Source organism: Elgaria multicarinata, chromosome 7 (genome assembly GCF_023053635.1).
Source record: "Elgaria multicarinata webbii isolate HBS135686 ecotype San Diego chromosome 7, rElgMul1.1.pri, whole genome shotgun sequence".
Taxonomy (NCBI): Eukaryota; Metazoa; Chordata; class Lepidosauria; order Squamata; family Anguidae; genus Elgaria; species Elgaria multicarinata.
Genome location: NC_086177.1, coordinates 81,287,054 through 81,307,330, shown reverse-complemented (window position 1 = coordinate 81,307,330; position 20,277 = coordinate 81,287,054). Strand labels below are relative to the sequence as shown.

Below are 20,277 nucleotides of genomic sequence, written 5' to 3'. Positions count from 1 at the left end.
TATATTTTGTAACAATTGCTGATAATTGTTCATGCTTCTTAAAAGATGTTTTAAGTATGACTGCTTTCTGGATGTTGGTGTGGACGTATTTTGGCAGGCCCAGTTTCTCAAGGTTTTCTGTAAAAATATATATGATGTGATCCTGGTGACTGATGTGACTAACACAATAATTGTAACTTTTTCCTGCTGCCACAGTTCTTTAATTTCCATAGCCATTTGGTGTATGTTTTTTCTCTCTTTTCCTCTTCCTCTTCTGCAACATTTTTGTCATTAGGTATTGCTAGGTGTGTTTTTCTTGTTTATGACTATTATGTCTGGTCAATTGCAAAGTATTGTCTTGTCCCAGAATTGTTCTGTCTCAGCAAGATAATAAGTGAGTGCACAGTGTGGCTTGTCTTGTCTTGTCTGAGTGTGTCTGGATCTCCTAGGCTTTGAAAGCATTTTTCTGGAGAGCACCTGCTGGTTGCATGATCCACGAGCCCAGGTTCTGGAGAGTGCCTAGTTCTCCTTGACAGGAGGGACTTGCACTTGCTAGAGTAAGGTGATCAGATGTGAAGAAGCTGCAATCCTATTTCAGTGATTTTAATATTAAGATGTTATGTAGAACAGGTTTGTCTTGTGCGCTGTGAAATCAGACATGTGACCAAGGCCATGTTTGGGTGGGCATGCCCCCTTAGAGGCTGGCCATGTTTGGGTGGGCATGCCCCCTTGGGGGCCAGCCATATGGTGGGCACGCCCCCTTGGGGGTCTGGCCTTGTTGTCCTCCTTTTTGGTTTCCAAAATATAGTCACCCTAGGAAGATCACCCCAACGAGAGCAGCACTTTAGTACAACACTTTCTTTAATCAAGCCAGAAAAACCGAATTCAACAGCTTTTTTTTCTTTTGAAAACAAGCTACATTCAATTTACTTAATGAAGCCCAACAGACTAATATTTTGCCATATTTGGTCAGTGAAAATATTTAATTTTGCGTACGGGAAAGAGTTTTATCTGCTTATTATCTCAGCTTTCTGTATGTAATTCACAAGCAATCCTTTAACTCAGCCTTCCTCAACCTGGTGCCCTTCAGATGTTTTGGATGTCAATTCCTATCAACTCCAGCCAGCATGGTTAACGCTCAGGAATTTTGAGAGTTGTCGTCCCAAATGTATGGAGGATACCAGGTTGGGGAAGGCTGTTTTAACTGAAAGCTTCTAAAGGCTGTTCTACTTGTCTCTTTCCCCTACTTGAGCTCTTTTGTTCTTTGTAGAGAAGCTTAAATTCAAAAAAGTTAAAAATCAAAAGGTACAGAACATTTTCTACAAAAACCATCCAGCATGCTCATTCTTCTAGCTTTCATGTTCCTCAGGAAAACTCTAAATGCAATTTCTCAATTACTTTCAATCCAAAGTTCTTAGAAGCCAAAAAAACCAAACCACCATACACCAAGTTGTATCTAAGGAAACAACTCTATCCATGTTTAGACAGCTATAAGTCCTACAACTCTGAGGCCCTAACTATCCATACTGCCTGGGGTATACTGTGAGTTATAGGACTTATTTCTGTCTAAACAGGTACAGGATTGCACCCTAAAGAACTCTGTTCTCTTCTGTGAGCAGAAGGAAGATCGTGTAAAAGATGTGTAAAAGTTGATGTAATGATATAACAGGTTTTGGTATACAAGTTCTTGCAAAAGTAGTAAAATATTTTTGAATTTGTTTTCACTTTTCAAGCACAATACTCAGGATTAGGTGAAAAAAGCCCTTTCAATGAACAAAAGACAGCTTCCACAAACAAAACGTTCTGCATGGGGAACGGCATCTTTGGATATAACCCATGGTGAAAGCCACAGTTTGGCATCTATTCAAAACTTACCATTTATATTTTAAAGCATTTAGTCACAAAAGAATAAAAAATTGGCTTGGATTCTCAACAATTTAACTTAAGGAAGTTCACAAATTTCCCCTTCCCTTCCTTCTTGGAAAGTCTCTCTGGGGAGTCTGGGGGCCTGAACAATGTGGGACTTAGCATGGGCAGAACTGCCCAAAACTAGGTGGATATTTTGGCCTTCCCTTTTCCCAGCAGCCCTCCACACCCTATTCCATACTGTTCATGATGACCCCCAGACTCTTTTTCGGGGCTGGGGTGCACAAAGGAGAGGATGGGATAGGACCAGTTGCTGGGGAACATGGGGGGGGAGGGTGCTGTTGCACCATGTCCTGCTTGTGCATCCCTGGCTGAAGGCTGGTTGGCCACTGTGTGAACAGAGTGCTGGACTAGATGGACCCTTGATCTGATCCAGCATGGCACTTCTTTTGTTCTTATGAAGTACTCATGTAAACTTCCACAACTCAACTCATCTTAGAACCCAAGGCACTGATAATTAAAATGAAATTCAGGGGTGGGGAAACACAGTGGACCTGTTCAAAAGACATCTTAAATCCTGCAGGTTAATGCTTTTAGTTAAGCAGCAGGCTTTAAGGTGTTGTGTGCAATGTGTTTTGTTAAACCCTGTCACTCTAACCTTAGTTGGGCTGTCTGCAGTAGGGTTAGTATCACTAACCATCACTTAAAGTGTTGTGTGCGACAGCAAGGCTTGTGGTTAGTGCTAACCACAGAGAACCACAGTTTTGCAGAGAACCACAGGCCCTGAACAGGCCCAATGAATGATTACATCCTTTAGAGTTTTCCAGAAGCACCTCACGTAAGCTTGAAACATGTTCATTTCAGAAAAGATATCCTTGCACTTTCTGCGCACTTGAATGTTTAATCCTGTTTTCTATGCATTTTCTTGGGTGCTAACCTTTTCTCTACATGTTTTAAACAGAAAAGCAGCAAGAAATTTACCACAGATTCTCATCTCTCTAGTATATAAGCATTTAAAAGCAGAATGTAAACACAGTTAGTGGACACTAACTTTTAGAACACTTGCTAGCCACAGACATGCATCTGACCACTGAAATATCAAGGTTAAAATATAACCAGTACAGTGTAGAGGTTATGATGTTGGATTGGGACTTTGGAGATCCCGGTTCTACTCCTCACTTGGCCATGAATCGCACTGGGTGACTTTTGAGCAAATTGCTTACTCGCAACCTAAGCTACCACAGGAGAAAATGGAAAGGAGAACTACCATGTAAGCCACCTTGGATTACTTGTAAGAAGGGGGAAAAGGCAGGATATAAATGTAATAATAAATAAATATACAAGTCTTGGAGAATGTTCTAATATTTTGCAACATACATCTTAAGAATGTGAGAGGGGAAAACAATGTGAGAAATAACTGTAGGTAATTAATCATATTGCTTTTTGTTCCCTCCATTATATCCACCCTTCAACACAATTAGACATAAGACGATATTACACTTCTTAAAGGTGCATGGGAGTGTTTCAATATTCTATTCTACAACATAATAATTGATTCTATGCTGAGAAATATTGCATTTTAGCTAAGCCAGAAGGAGGCTCCTGAAGAAGTTGGACAAGAATAAGGACTGAGCAGGTAAACCGAAGCCTTCTTGAAATTGTCCTTCACACTACAGCAGCAAGAAGCACATAATTTTAACCTACTGTTCAGTGGCTAAGTTCTTCTCTCATTCAAGGTAGTCTTCCCCCTCTTTAACAGCCTTCCAGTATGGAATGTTTTATAAAAACGTTCCTATAGCAACATAGCTACAGACATTGACTGGGTTTAGACAACATACACCAGAAACTGTGGCACCCACAGGTGCCATATTTCATACGCAACCCCCGTGCAGGGATTGTCATGTCATGCAAACTCAGCAGTGTGGGTTACATGAGGATTAAATAAACCTTGCATAACCCATGCTCACACAATATGACAACCCCTGAGTGACATTCAAAATGGCAGCCACATGCACAGTAGCCTCGCAGTGGGTTAAATAATTGATGGTGGACTGTTGTGTTATGCAAACAGCTCCATTTACTGCACTTTGAAGTAACAAAAAACCTAGAGAACTAGAAATCATAGATCTTTAGTCTTACAACTGCCAGGTAACTGTAACTTTTTGGAAGTACTCATGTTTCTTCCTTCTCAGTGTTCTCAAGTGAAGCCTTTGAAAGGTACAACCTACAATTTTGTATGCCTATGATACTGGAGAAAAAAAGCATCCAGAGATACTATAAACATGACAGCTAGAACTAGAAAATTGGTTTCTTGTAAAAACAACAACAAATCATTCTGCTAGTACTACAGTTTTCTGCAGCTCTATTCCCAGCATATGTATCTATTAGGACTGCGCATTTGCTTTGGGACAAAGCATGAATGTGAGGCGAAATGACCGACTTCGGAGCTATTCAGACCACCCCCAAAACAAAATAATCCAAAGTAGTCCAAACCCAAAGCAATCCTGAAGCTTCTGGCCTGTTTTGGTTTTTCTTTTACTATTTTTTAAAAGCCTGTTTTGATACTTTTTTGAACCTCCCACAAGCGTTCTATAAGAAAGGGCAGGCTGTGGGGCAGGGGTAGAAAACAGAGGGGATGAAGTATTGTGACTAACATCTCTAACTTCCAATCAGGTTATGACTTTACCACTACTCTCCAATCACAACACTTGCAATTTTACATCAAATAATGAAAAATTCTTTCTTCAAATATATATCCAAGACTACAGAGAAGGTTCATCAAAAAATTTAAGTCACCTAGCACAAAAAAGCTTGCCAAAAATTGTTTTAAGTTATAGGCGTTTGTTGATTTTCACATTATAGCCAATGAGAAAATATCCAAAGCTTCAGAAAACAAAATGAACTGTTATTATCACAGTTGCATAGTTCTGTGTATAGAAGGAAGCAATTTATGAGACTATACTGGTCTTTTTAAGAAGATCTACCACTTCAGCACCAATAAAGATCTTATTTTATCCTTCTGGATATTAAATGTGCAAGTGAATGAATGCTATAAACAGAAATATGCAACTAAGTGTCAATTCTTAATTGTACCACAGTATTTCTGGCATAAAATATTTGCTACAAAATCCAGCAAAAACATATTTCAAGATGTCATTTTATTGATAATAGAGCAGAAACATTGCCAGAGCAAGAGAAGATAGTGAACACCAAACATTCTGATAATTTAAGTGTGGGAGGAGGGAGGGCTTTTCATGTATGAACATTAGGGGGGGCAGTGTGATTCTTCTCCACCTCAAAATTTGGGGCGGAACACCAATGAGCAAGTTGACTGCTCAGATTTTTGGAGGGGGGGGCATCTCACCACACCGCCAGATTACTTGTTGGAAAACTGCTCCTTTTTGGAGAACCGCACTATTATCATCAATGGGAATTAACAAAAATGCATAATCTGTCATTTTTAAAGATAAAGAGATGAAACTTGGCAAGCTGGTAGCTCTTAAGTAGGGCTTTAGTTTAAAACAGTTCCCTTCATCCCTTGATTCTTAGGACTTTATATATATATAAAAAAATCCCCCTCAAACCATTCAGGAGGAGGGGCTGCCACTGCCCCATGCACCCCATTCCTCCCCCTCCTTCTGCTCCCTCTCCCAACACGGCCACAGCAGCACCTACTGCATACCTCATGATGTAATAATAAACCTTTACTGATAAAAAATGTGTGGTGCTTATACATGAGGTTTTTTTGGGGGGGGGTGTATTCTGCAACACACACTCAAACTAGACAGACTGTAGAAAACACAACAGGGTTTTATAGGATAATACCTTAACATTGTACGTGGTTCGGTAGCTAATAGACAGCCAGTGCAGTTCTTTTAACACAAGTGTTATGTGAACATAGCTACATGTCCCAGTGAGCACCCCAGCTGCAGCATTCTGCATCAGCTGCAGCTTATAAACCACACACATGAATAGCCCCCATATAGACAGCATTGCAGGAATGGGTATAGTTGGCGTACCAATGGGCACTCCGGGCCACCTGGGCTTCCAGTGGCAAGAATGAATCTAGGAGAACCCCCAAACTATGGACTTGCTCCTTCAGAAGGAGTGTAACCCCATTCAGAACATTTCCAGACCTGAGTTTGCATACAAATAGATGCAAGATCTCAAGCTAAGATTCATATTTCATATCAATGAAAAGAAACCCCTCAAAAAACACAAACAAAAGGAATACAAGATATCCTGCCCTTTGTTTAAGTTATTGTTCAGGCGATAGAAAGATAAATTTGGAGAAATGATAACAAACTAAAGTAGGCAACACAATTTGGCAGTTTAGTACACCGGAAAATTTGATGACTATTGTTATTAACATAAAGAAACATGACATATTGTTTATTTTTGTGAAGCATCAGCCTACAAGCAGCATTAAAATACACTATGGTTGCAATCCAGCAAAGGAAATCAATACCTTTAAAAGACTTGTGGGATTGCTTCCATCTTAGGCTGCATTTATACCAGCAGTCTTGCATGATTTTAAAGGTAACAACCAGAAGAACACTGACATCAGTGTTATATTTGCCATTCACTTGGTCTCCACAAGCAGCCAACCAGCTGTACCAGCTGAAGGTTCAAGCCAGCTGAAAGTCCAAACCATCTTCAGAGGAGCCCCACAACACAATACAGCAGTGTTGTACTGACAGGGATGCATTCTTACTCAAGAATGGCACATCAGATGGTAGAACTCAGGGAGTCCCTTCAACAGCTTCAGATAGAATGTTGGCCGTTAAATATATTATTATTAGCAAACAGACCCCAGCTTTGCATAGATTGGAATTGCCTTTAGGTTGATACAGTGAAGCCTTGAAGCAAACTGATACAGCTGTAACAGTTGGACACATTGTGTTCACCTTGCTTAAGCGAAGGCACACCTGCTAGGATCACTAGGCAAGGCCCCTGCCATGTTCCACAACTATAGCCTCCTGAGGGAGGGGGTCTGTCAAAGCCATTCCCCCTTAGATAGGGCTGCCCTACAGCAAAGGGGAAGGGACAAGCCTATAACTCCACCTCCTAATCATCCCAGGCTTCAAACTGTGCTTGTTTTTTTTATTTATACATACATATATAAATAATTTAACAGTTTTTTCAGAAAATGGGGCTCTGGGTTTTTTTTGTCTAAAAACTTGAAAAGCATTAACATTGTATGGTTAAGATCTGCTCGCTGCATTGCTAAGTCACAATGTGAAGTTTGGCTGGTCAAATTGTATTGAAGCAGATTTTTAAAAAAATTACTTGCCACCTTTTTGATTCAATATGGTGGCCAAAATTCTTATAATGCCTAAAACCACCCCAAATAACAGGTAGAACCAATCTTAGAAGTTTCGTAACAACTGGATGTACAGTTTTTGAGTCTATCAAGGACATACAAATACTTCCTTTTATTTATACAGATAATTATTGCTACTATTTTATGATTAAATACACACAATGGTGCTCAATGGAAACTTGGTATTATTCCCAATATGAGGGATGTTTTTGTAAATGGAGCTTTCTCCACTATTTTCCAGCATGCCATCTCAGTTGACTGAAAGGGGTGTGTGTGCTGGGATCCATTCTACTGAAAACTCAAAAATAGTATACACAGCAGAAGAGAAAACATAAAATGGGTAATAACAAAACAAGCATAAATTACTCTTGTGCCATCTATGCACTACACTCTCATCAAATTTCAACAATCAATTCTGTCTTGCAAAGGAGACAATTTTGAATTATTTTTGAGCATGTAGGTCAACTGTGGTGAACATTTTTCAGCCTAAGGAGTGTGTTCCCTTGTGAGTAACCATCCGGGGACTGCAAGGGCAAATCTAAATATTTGTGGGGCCACAGCCACAAAACATCCATTCACATACATTCATTCCCATTCACAAAACCCCATATACCACAGATTCATACATATTCAAAGAGTACTGAGGGTGAGGTTCTAAGCTGGCAATGCTTCCACCATCGCCAACTTCACTCTGCCTCTCAGCCCCATTTTCCCCACTTCTTAACTGAATAGCAGATTATTATTATTATTATTATTATTTATATAGCACCATCAGTGTACATGGTGCTGTACAGAGTAAAACAATAAAATAGCAAAACCCTGCCACATAGGTTTACATTCTAATAAAATCATAATAAAACAATAAGAAGGGGAAGAGAATGCACCAAACAGGCACAGGGTAGAGTAAAACCAACAGTATAAAAGTCAGATCAAAATCAAGTTTTAAAAGCTTTAGAAAAAAGAAAAGTTTTTAGCTGAGCTTTAAAAACTGCGATTGAACTTGTTGTTCGCAAACCTCCCCAGAGTAATCTTCCTCACTTGCTGCTCAGCTGATCCACAGCTAAGAAGCAAGGAAAACTGGGCTGCAGGAGATGGGGCCAGGAAACTGAGTGGGGCTTGAGAGGCCAACAAACCAACAAAAAGCTTGAAAGGCTGTTTCTGGCTTTTGGGCCAGAAGTTCCCCACCCATCATGAAAGTAAAATCAGTTCCTTATGTTACTTAACATACTGGGTGTTCCAGTCTTTAAACATTTCTGGTTTAATACTTCTAGGTATTTGTTACAAATAGTGGCTAAACAATCAGTCATATCTATACTTACACACACACATACACACACACACACACACACACACAGATAGAGAGAGAGAGAGAGAGAGAGAGAGAGAGAGAGAAATCCAAACCTCTGGATGCTGCTCCCTGTGTAGCCAAAATGGCACTATCATTAAATAAGAGAGAAGTATTAGCAGGCTTGGAGAAACTGTGAGGTTTGTAAGGTCCAGAAAACCTAAGGGGTGGGGAGTAGGATCAAAAATCAAACAAGAGACAGCAACACTAGTTGTGTTCCCAAAGCATTTCAATTAGAGTCTTTATCAAGGGAACTGGAGAATATAAAATATAAGATGCATAGTAAATGATATATGAAAAATACACCAAAACATTTAATATTCAATTTCACATATTTCTAAAACAAGTTATGAATTAGCTAATTAAAAACGTATACTAAATTATTTTAAAGGTGATGTTAAAATTTTCTACACATAAATTCATGAGTTTTATAATCGGACAAAAGAGTTCAAAAACCTGATAAATAACATGTTTAAAACCACAAGCATTTAAAATGCACATTTACATATTTTCAGCAAAATCTCTGTATATCATAAATTGATTACCGTAGGTAAAAACACAGAACATATGAATTGGCTTTAAAATTATCATGAAATTCTCTGGGCATAAATATATAGGTTTTTATATAATTTAGATATCCAATGATGATCAGACAGAGGATTTCATATAAACTTACTTACAAACTCTAAAAGAATTTTCAGGAGGATTCCCTTTCCTTATCCAAAGAAGACTAAAAGGTATTCAGTCTTTCAAGGCATATGTAGGATATCTGTTAATCACCTGATCTTAACCAAATTAAATTGGGCTTGTATTCCTTTTCTCAATCTCAATTCTTAAAATTAAACTGATGGAAACCCTGCTAAGACTCACTACCCTCAATGATAGGATTCCTGTACTTATCATTCCAAGTGTTTTAAAGTGCAGACATGCATAGGTACATTGCCCAATCTATTCCAAGAGAGAGAGAGAGAGAGAGAGAGAGAGAGAGTGAGTCAGTGTTATTATTTAATCCTAATACCAAGGCTAAGTACCAACCCTAAAATCCACATTGCTTCTTTTCTAAGTAGTTACTTCCTACAAAGCTCTTTCCTCTTCTTCAGAGCAATCTGCTCTATGGCCCAAAATAAATTATTCCTTACTTTATATATACACTAACCTTATTAGGTATTATTCCACCTAAAGACAACAAACCTGTGGGCATTGTGTATACTGCAAACACACATGTATGATGTTGTTCTTATTGGATCTCAACAGTCAAAGTCAGTATTTCATACGAAGTTTACCCCTTCAGGATTAAATGACAACACTGATTATCTCTTTCTTGGCATGTTTGCACTTCAGAACCCTTGGAATAATAAGTGCAGTTATAATTGCTATAAGTTTGGTACTCTGAAATGGAAACTATATATTGTGAAATCGATCCTATTATAATCTTAAGGCCAGTGACTCTTAACAGGAATCCTATCATTGAGGGTAGTGAGTCTTAGCAGGGTTTTCATCACTCTAGTTTTACGAACTGAGATTGAGAAAAGGAATACAATTAAGACCAATTTAATTTTGTCAAGATCAGATGATTGACATCCTACATATGCCTTGAAAGATTGAATACCTTTTAGTCTTCTTTGGATAAGGAAAGGGAATCCTCCTGAAAATTCTTTTAGAGTTTGTAAGTAAGTTTATGAAATCCTCTGTCTGATCATCATTGGATATCTAAATTATATAAAAACCTATATATTTATGCCCAGAGAATTTCATGATAATTTTAAAGCCAATTCATATGTTCTGTGTTTTAGCTAATCAATTTATGATATACAGAGATTTTGCTGAAAATATGTAAACGTGCATTTTAAATGCTTGTGGTTTTAAACACATGTTATATATCAGGTTTTTGAACTCTTTTGTCTGATTATAAAACTCATGAATTTATGTGTAGAGAATTTTAACATCACTTTTAAAATAATTTAGTATAAGCTTTTAATTAGCTAATTCATAACATGTTTTAAAAATATGTGAAATTGAATATTAACTGTTTTGGTGTATATCATTTACTATGCATCTTATATTTTATATACTCCAGTTCCCTTGATTAAGACTCACGTGGGGTGAGGATCTCTAAGAACAACCAATAATAATAATAATAATAATAATAATAATAATAATAAGTATCTGGCCTTTTGCCCAATACTGGGTCAATGAGAAATTAACATGCTCAGTAGCCAGGGCATGCTGGCTGACTGTTGGAAAGGAAAAACAGAAAACCGTGAGGGATGGGAGCAGCTAGAAAGCTGAGTAGGACCATTCCATACTGCAACATTTTGCTGCATCCCCCACATATATGCTCTTATTACTACATGTTAAGGCTAAAACCTTTTTGTGTGTATGTCTACTATTACTACATACCAGTGTACCAGAAATTTTATTCTTAGGCCCTGAAGGTCCATTAACAAAAAACATATTTCTACATCACTGTTTAGGATTACAAGATTTACCAAAATATGTAACCAGAACAACCAAAGGGAAATTCATAAGGAGCTATTCTGAGGGGACACAGAGAAAAGCCATAAATTAGAATACTTGCATACTGGAAACGCTTCTTGGCCCATACTGGCAAGTATTTATATAGATTTAGCACTTCATTTTATGGTATATTTATAATTTCTATTTCCCATTTTAAATAGATAGAACTGGTACAAGGAATGTACTGCAAAGTAGTACAATTAGATCAGCACTGTTCATCTTCAGGCAATTTCTATTCATCATAGGTGAATGGCTAGAGTAGTATGAAACTTTTTTTCACTCATCAGTGGCAGGATAAATGATTAGGTGCATAAGAAGAAGATTTTTTACTTACTAGTTACTTGCATTTGTAATCTTCCATTATAGTTATTACTGCTTCCAGATCTTGGGGAGGCTGCAGCCATGTCACGGCCTGCAACTTCAGCCTATTAAAAAAAAGAAGGGGGAAAAAGGATTATATACATACACCCCATATTATTAGTTCCAATAAGAAGCATTTTCAATACATGCTAGAGACACATTTAAACTAAAATATTTTACTGTATCTTCAGAGCCAGCCTTGCAAATTTGTCCAATGTTTACTAGCCACCGCCCCCCCCTCAATAAACAAATATATCAGTCCATCTGGCCCCACACATCCCTATGTCAGATAAACACTAGCAAGGAATCTATACTTTTGATGATGGAACATTCTGAAGAGTTCCTCCTCCACTCACCAGCCCCATAACAATACTCATCATTCCCAAACCCTGTGTATTCATATATTTATACTCTTCCTTACCCAATATGCCCTTACAGCTAATATTCCAACACTTTCTCTCTCTCCAAATTGGGTAAATTAAAATCTGTTCATAGCCATTTCTCAATTTTCACTGCGACATACAAGTTATGCTGGTAATATCTGTAAAAAGCAAGTTTGTAGGATCAAAATTTCTCTGAATGCTATATGGTCTTTGCAACTCAAGAGAGGAACATGTGCTTTGGAGGTTCCAGGTTCCATTCCCTTAGCTCCAAGGAAAGAATCTTGGGCAGCAAGATGACAGCTGTGCCATCCAGAGTCCAATATTGGGTTAGATAGGTAATCCTGACTTGGTATAAATCAACTTCATATGTTAATTTCAACAACAGAAAGGAAAATAACACATTTCAGAATTCTCAACATTCTATAGTGCAAATCTGAAGGTAATTGTTGCCCAAATTTTGTAAGTGGGAAAAGAGAAATAGGTGAGGGAAGAGAACTTTAGAACTAAGACTTCTAGTGAAGTTAAGACTTTCATGATTCCATGTGACCAAGTAATTTTCTCTAAGATTGCAAAACTAAGCATAATTACCAGGGAGGAAGTCCCACTGAGTTCAATGCAACTTTCTCCCTAGTAAGGGTCCTTAGGGCTGTGCTGTAAACCTCTTTATTCCCCCATGTAGTATACCTTGTCCATTCAAATTTAAGACACTAAGGCTGCAATCCAATACACACTTATATGCAAGTCCCACTGAAATGAATGGGACTGAGATCTGAGTAGAGAAGTAAACGATTGCAGTGTTAAGTATCTTGCAATACATTTGCTTAATAATTGTTACAAAACATTTTATTTTTAGAAGAACAAGTCTGCAAACAAGACAAAAGACAGACCCAAATCTGATTCTTTTATCTATTCTTTATTGTCCAGTCATGGGCCTATCTTCTTCCATGTAGCAAAAGAACATTCATCCTCACACAGGAAGTTAGAATTTGTGAAATAATACTATTCTTTTTGAATGAAATTACAAATTTTAATTTATTAAAATTATATTTTACCTTTTTCTCGCCAAAGAACCCAAAGTGGCATACATAATCGCCCCTCCTTTTGCAGTGGTGTAGCCATATACTCAGTAAAAACCAACATGACTCTCAAAAGGAATTTGTGAAGAAATAATGATCACATGATTGGAACTTGATAGCATTCTATGATTTCACTCACATGAAACCTAGCAGCTTATACAAAACTCAGTTTAAAAATATAATGCAGGAGTTATATGCTAATTGGCTCAGCTGTTCAGTGGTAATATTTTATGCCGTTAATTTAACTGTTTAATTTGACGAATAAAACTACAGGCCACTCCACTACTCCAGCTACTTTCCCCAAAAAAACATTAATATATCAATGAATTCTGACAAGATTTGGGGATGGGGTTGGTCCTTTGGCCTACGCCAACATTTAGTTTTGCAGAAGCACACATTTGTTGCTTTCACATTTTTTCACTATTTTCTTCACAGACCCATTTAAAGAACTTCTGAATTCTAAGCTACAAAGCTAAACTTCTAAAAGTAAAAGGTTGGACAGGGACTGGAGGGATGTTTCAAAACAATATGAGCTCATGCATTATGGCCATCTACCTCTGTTTATTTACAAGCGGATTTGGCATCACCACCTGCTTAAGGAAAAGCGGCATCTGCTTTCCAGGATATGAACAAACTATATCAAATCAATACGACTTTCTAGATTTTGGCAATGGTTTCTCAGACTTTTCAAGCATTTAGTATTGCAAAATTAAATACAATAACCCAATTATTGCATATAATTGGGTTACTGTATATTGTTGCTTCATTTATTGTAAGCTGTGATTTTTACAATGGAAGGCTTTATACATTAATATTATAAAAACGTTTAATTGCCCAACACCAGTATGTATCAACATTTTAAGTTACTGCTTGTTTGGTTTTGGCAACATCTGGCTAACCTTACAAGCAGACAGCAATACAGTAATAACTGTGTTACTTTACCTTTCATTTAGAGAGATCACTTGTTATACCACTGTGAAGACACATTAACTTGGGGCCTTGCTAGACGAGGACTTAGCGCGCTGTGAGGCCCAGTTTCCCTGCTGTGCATCCAGATGACGCACAGGAGAATCCGGGGTCAGGCCGCGCTGAAGCCTCCCCTAACGTGCCATAAGCGAAGTCGCTTATGGTGCGCCTTTTCCGCAGCCCCGGCCTGAGGCCGGGGCTGCGGAACATCTAGCAAGGTCCGTGGCTTTTTGCGGCTACTCGCAAGTAGCTGGGAAAAGCCACGGACTGGGCACAGCGCTCATATGAGCGCTGTGCCCATGGGGCCGGGGGGGTGTCCCGGGGGGGGGAAGGCCGGACCCGGCAGGAGAGGGGGGGAGAAGGCCGGGCACCGGGATGGCATCAGGGAGAGGGAGGACGGGCGACACGGGCATCTGGGAGAGGGCGGGCAGGCGACACGGGCATCTGGGAGAGGGAGGACGAACGACACGGGCATCTGGGAGAGGGAGGACGGGCGACACGGGCATCTGAGAGAGGGAGGACGGGCGACACGGGCATCGGGGAGAGGGAGGACGGGCGACACGGGCATCTGGGAGAGGGAGGACGGGCGACACGGGCATCTGCAAAAGTGAGGACGGGCGACACGGGCATCGGGGAGAGGGAGGACGGGCGACACGGGCATCGGGGAGAGGGAGGACGGGCGACACGGGCATCGGGGAGAGGGAGGATGGGCGGGGAAAGAGTGGGCAGGGAGGCATCGGGGATATCAGGAGCGGGGGGGGGGCTGAATTTATTTTAAAAAGGCACTTACCTTGTCCGGCGGCTTTGGGGCGCACATGGCCCCTTTAAATTAAAAACAAAAATGGCCGATGCTACAGGGCTTCCAGAGTCCCTGCGCGTCGACTGTCTAGGAGGTGGGGCGGCGCGCGCTAAAGTTAGCGCGCCGTCGCCCTGCCTCCCTGCCGGCTTATCCGGCATCGTCTAGCAAGGCCCTTGGTTTGCACAATTGCTAGGTGGTTAACAAGTCATGCTGGCATGCTGAGTGTGGCCCGGTTTGCTTAATTATCCTTGCCAGTGCAACTTAACATATCGTCTGAACCCAGAGATGGTGGCTTTTTGCCTTGGTTAACAAGCCACCTGTCAGGTATAGGCTTTGTACCTAGTGGTTAGATTTAGGAAATGCTTTGAGAATGTCAGATGTTCCCTGCAAGCTTATCTCTGTAAGCAGTTCTCATGGGAGTAGCTTGTTCACTCTTTTGCTTCGGCCTTGAAGTAGCTAGTTCTCTGGGAACTTCAGAGTGTTTTGGAAAAGGTGGGGGACAGTCTTTGAAGTGGGTTGCAACATCTTTCCCTCTTGGCAAATGGGCATGGTTTACAGGTCAGAGGACCTGTCTGTCAAGTGACTTTGAATAGGCCTTAAAGGCTGGTGCAAAGCTGAAAAAGCTTTGCTAGGTTTCATCTCTCGACACAATGCCTGCCCTACCTCCTACTTTGGATTCTCTCCCCGCTTGGGACTTTGAAAGCACTCTACACATGGACACTTTGCTATTTAGACTTTGGATATCTAAGAACTGTGTCATGAAAAGTAGTGAGGCTTTTCATAGACGTGGACTTGCATATGCTGTGGATTTGGTTTTGGAGCCCAGACTCAGGTGGCAAGGAGTTCCCAGTCCTTAGCAGGAGGACGGGACTCCTGGGCCTGAGGCTTAACCTTTCCTGAAGTCATAGTAACGGGGTCAGCTCAGTAGTGGTAAGCTGAGACTGACAAGTGCGTGATGGATCTCTCTGCCTAGCTCTGGTGGCTCAGAGCAACCTTTCCTGGGACTTTGTTTTAGGAAATTAGCCATGTCTCTTTGAGAAGCCAGCATATGCGGCGTCTGGAGAAGCTCAAAGCTGTTATTGGTGTAATATACTCACACACACACCTGAGTGTTTGCCTTAAAGATCGTTTCAGAAAAAAGAGCCTAAAGCTTCCTAACCATCGTTCAGCTTTAAGTGTGTTTTGGAGACTCTGAAACTATTAAGCTTGTCTACCGTGTGATTTCCTCAATAAAAGAAGTCTCATGGATGTGTCTCGTGTAAGCTTACTAGCACGCGTGAATGCTGTAAGGAAGGGGTAAAATCATACTGGGAATGGCTGTTTTTATTTTATTGTTATGGTTTTAGGAGCGGAACAGATAAGCGGCCAGCTGCATGGGGCGTTCTGGTACATCCTGGAACCGCTTGGGGCTATGCCGACCGGCCTTGAGCGACAATTAACATCTCGGGGGAAGGTGTGAAAGATCTTCTAAGGGAGGGGGGAAGGAGCGAGAAAAGTATCTATATAGAGTATGCTTTTGAAAAGGGGTTTTGTCCTGAGCTGGCTGACATCATGGCTGGGTGAGGTATGATTCGCAACTTAGTTTTAGTTTTGCTTGGTCTGGGTTCTCATATATATCTGCATGTTTTATCAGTTTTGAAATGCTAATCCTGTATATCCTACCCTTATCCTGAATAAAATTGCGCTTAACCCTCCAAACTGGGAGCTGTGTGCGTTTGTTCTGGGGATCTGTGCAAAATCCAGTGGAAAGGCCAGCTTTGCTGGGGCGTGCTTCCTTTACAAATGCCAGAGGGAAGAGGCAAGAACATGACACCACCTAGGACCGTAGAACAAGCCATAGGTTTCAGGGTGGATTGTAAACAATCCCAGCCACCCATCCTCACTGGGTTCGGACATGACCACCTGCACCTGGCAAGGGCAATTATGCTAATTAGGTGGCTCATGACCAGCACATGGGGGAAGGAAAATATGCTAATGTGGCTTATTTTCCCTCCGCTATCATGCAAACCCAGTCTTAGGGTTATGGGTAGTTTGTTAACCATGACAACAACCTACCTTCCCAGATTTGGAAAGCATGGTAATCCGCGCCAACAAAGGTAATTATGCAAATCGCAGCATGGTTAACAAGCTACCATGGATTGTTAACCGCTGGCGATCATATGAACCAGCCCTACATTTAAGAAAATTAGTAGAGTACAAATCTATCAACAACTATTTCAAAGAAAAATTATTTGAACCAGTGATGAACTGAACTTTTTTTTCCTTCCTGCTGATTTAAACCATCTTGATTTAAATCAATCCACTCTCCTTTTCAGTAGCATCTAGCTAATTGCCCAGTGTCTGAAACAGACACAACATCCAAAGATCCTCTTGCACAATCCCCCAGATTATATCAAAGGGCATTTTCAGGAGCAGCTTTTCTGCAGGTACCTGAAATACCTCTATCCATGGTCTTTGGATCTTTGCAAGAGCACTACACTACAGGGAACTTCCATCCAATCAAGAAAAATAATGTTCTTAAGGTTGTAGTAGCAAGGCAGTACTCAGAACTATCTTCTCCTGCTTGCCTTAAGGACTGCAGAGAGCAGAAATAAACAGGATGTGAAAAGAACATCAAACTCTTCTTTAAAAAGGATGTGCTAAATATCACCACAATGTGGTGCTGCATTAGCAAAGCAATGACATAACCAATAATAATGAAACAGAAGGGCCACTCACAGGCTTATAGAATGGGACTTCCAATGTGCAATGCAGTGTAAATGCTTGTGTATCCACATCATAAAGCTGTGCACCTCCCTCAAGATTCAGTTCAGCCTTTGATTTGGTGAATCATGGAACAACCCAATTCCTCTCAGACCAATTTGGAGGCTGCCCACTTCAACTTGGGCCTGATTTGGAAATCCAAATCTTGATACCTTCCCATTAAGCACCAACGAAAATCAACCAATGACTATAAACTTTTTTCTATTTGTCAGAGTTGAATGAAATTTGTGGGAATAGTAGCCCTTTATTACACCTGCCAAATTACAGACAAATAGATGCAGTGGGGAGGATTGTGTTTTGCACCTTTATTTTATTAATTTTCTTGGTAATTTTCTTGGTAGAACTGCATGAAATTTGCAGGGATAGCTGCCCCTTTGGGGGATCAAGCCTGCCAAGTTTCAGATGAATAGCTGTAGGAAGTTACTGCAAGAGCAGCCTTTTCAGTTTTGGGGTTTCTTCCTATGTATTTTGTGGCCAATTGTTATGAAAAACAACATGCAACACAATATCAGAATAGGTGCTGGGGCTAGAGGGTTATGACAAATGAAAAGAGCAATAAACACAGGATAAGTCCTGTGATAAATTACTTCAACATCCTTCCTCCAAAGTACTGGAATTGGAAAACCCTGCTTAAAGCAATAACTGTAATTAGAAGCTAGAACTGCCAGTCACAAGACTATACCCCCTGCTTTCCCTCTTCAAATCCTAGTGTATTATTATTATTATTTATTTATTTATATAGCACCATCAATGTACATGGTGCTGTACATAGTAAAACAGTAAATAGCAAGACCCTGCCGCATAGGCTTACATTCTAATAAAACCATGATAAAACAATGAGGGGAAGAGAAAGCAAACAGGCACAGGGTAGGGTAAACAGGCACTGGGTAGGGTAAAACTAACAGTATAAAGTCAGAACAAAATCAAGTTTTAAAAGCTTTAGGAAAAAGAAAAGTTTTTAGCTGAACTTTAAAAGCTGCGGTTGAACTTGTAGTTCTCAAATGTTCCGGGACAGTGTTCCAGGCATAAGGGGCAGCAGAAGAAAATGGACGAAGCCGAGCAAGGGAAGTAGAGACCCTTGGGCAGGCGAGAAACATGGCATCAGAGGAGCGAAGAGCACGAGCGGGGCAATAGTGTGAGATGAGAGAGGAGAGATAGGAAGGAGCTAGACAGTGAAAAGCTTTGTAGGTCAACAGGAGAAGTTTAAATTGGATTCTGAATTTAATTGGAAGCCAATGAAGAGATTTCAGAAGTGGAGTTACATTGTCAGAGCGGCAAGCCTTCTTTATATGAAGAGCTTGGAGAAAAATGTATCAATTTTTTAGAGACACACTGTCTTGTCAGTGTCCCTCCAAATCCTGAATCTTCAAAACTGTTCAGAATCACACAGCTTCAAAGGACTCCCACTTCAATTTGGAATAGAAATGACAAAAAAAAGTTTTTTCGCCAGGAAGTAAGGGGGGGGGGGGAATTGAAATTTTGAGAAAAACTGAAAAACATGCAATACTTCTTTTTTTAGTGCTCTTTACAGCTCTAAAGTCACTTTGTTGCTTTAGGACAGCCTTCCCCAACCTGGTACCCTTCAGATATTTGGGACTTCAGATCTCATCAGCCCCAGGCAGAATGGCAAATTGTCAGGAATGCTGGGAGTTGTAGTTCAAAACATCTGGAGGCCACCAGGTTGGAGAAGACAGTGTTATGAACATAGAATAGATTATGTATAACTTCATTTGCTCATAAAATGATCACTGAATTAAAAATCTTTTAAAAGTAAACTCAGTAAATTTGTAATTACTACCTGAATAAAGTATACTTAAGAGCAAAGGTTTTAGTTTATAACTTCATTAATTGACTACTACAGCATCTAACCAGAATAAGCCCAGAAACACAGGACTCAAAGGCAGTATGCAGTCGGGCCCATCCAGATGTGGCCAGCCCTGCCAGTCCCTGTCCACAAGCATCACCTACCACTTGCACAACACAATATAGCACTTACACTTGTTTTGGGGCTTGCCCCTGGAAGTACTATATCACATCATGCAAGCAGTAGGGACCACAAGTGGACCAGGACCAGCAGGGGCTGGCCAAGCGCGGACCAGAACTAGACTGACTAAATACTGCCCATAGAGTTGTGTGTTTCTGGGCTTATTCTGGTTAGATGCTGTAGCAGTCAATGTTATCATATGTATATTTACAGTCAGTCTTCCTCCATTTTTAGGAGCAAGATCACGTGCATTTATACCATCAGAAGCACAGATAAGATTTTTGTGAAGTTAACTTTCTCAAACATCTAAATTTTGTCAGTAATCATTACAGCAATCCTCTTAATATTGATAATGATAGACCTTAGAGGGATCCAGCGAGCCCTACTACTTGTACCATCAAGGAAATTTAACACAGAACACCTCTTGACCCAGAAAAGGAACTGCAGTCATTTCATCCCAACTTCATTTCAGTTGTATTCAGTTAGCTTCTCTGAATACAACCAAACACTTCAGCCATATCACATGCCCACCTTTGTCTATAGCTTTGATTTTCTGATCAGATTATTTGAGTAATTCAACACAGATCCTGAACAGACCAGTTTAATTTTGCCCTTCCAATACTCACCTAGTGGCTTCCCAAGACTAGCCTGCTCTCTAACCTTGACCTTCTCCAGTTGCTGGGCCATATACTAAAAAAAGACTATGCTAATTCTATTCTAGATCATCTATCCCAAACAAAATAAAAAAGAGTGTGGATTTATCATATTTCTGCAACCATATGCATCTGATTCTAAATCAAATTAAAAACAGATAAATCTTTCTGAATCTTTAGTGCACTTATGCCCCGTTAGTGGAATAATACACAGGGCATGTACAAATAGCAAAGAGTACAAATCTAAATGGAACTACAAAACA

General features: G+C 40.1%; 1 protein-coding gene across 5 annotated transcripts in view; it reads right to left on the bottom strand.

The window, feature by feature from the left end:
* WWP1 (WW domain containing E3 ubiquitin protein ligase 1) overlaps window positions 1-20,277 on the bottom strand; it is a 64,239-nt gene that overhangs the window by 34,133 nt on the left and 9,829 nt on the right. For all 5 annotated transcript variants that reach the window (XM_063130903.1, XM_063130899.1, XM_063130901.1 and 2 more), the window contains exon 2: window positions 11,365-11,455. In XM_063130903.1, the coding sequence (XP_062986973.1) occupies window positions 11,365-11,434 (70 nt within the window). In that variant the 5' untranslated portion in view covers window positions 11,435-11,455. The remainder of the gene's footprint in view (window positions 1-11,364; window positions 11,456-20,277) is intronic.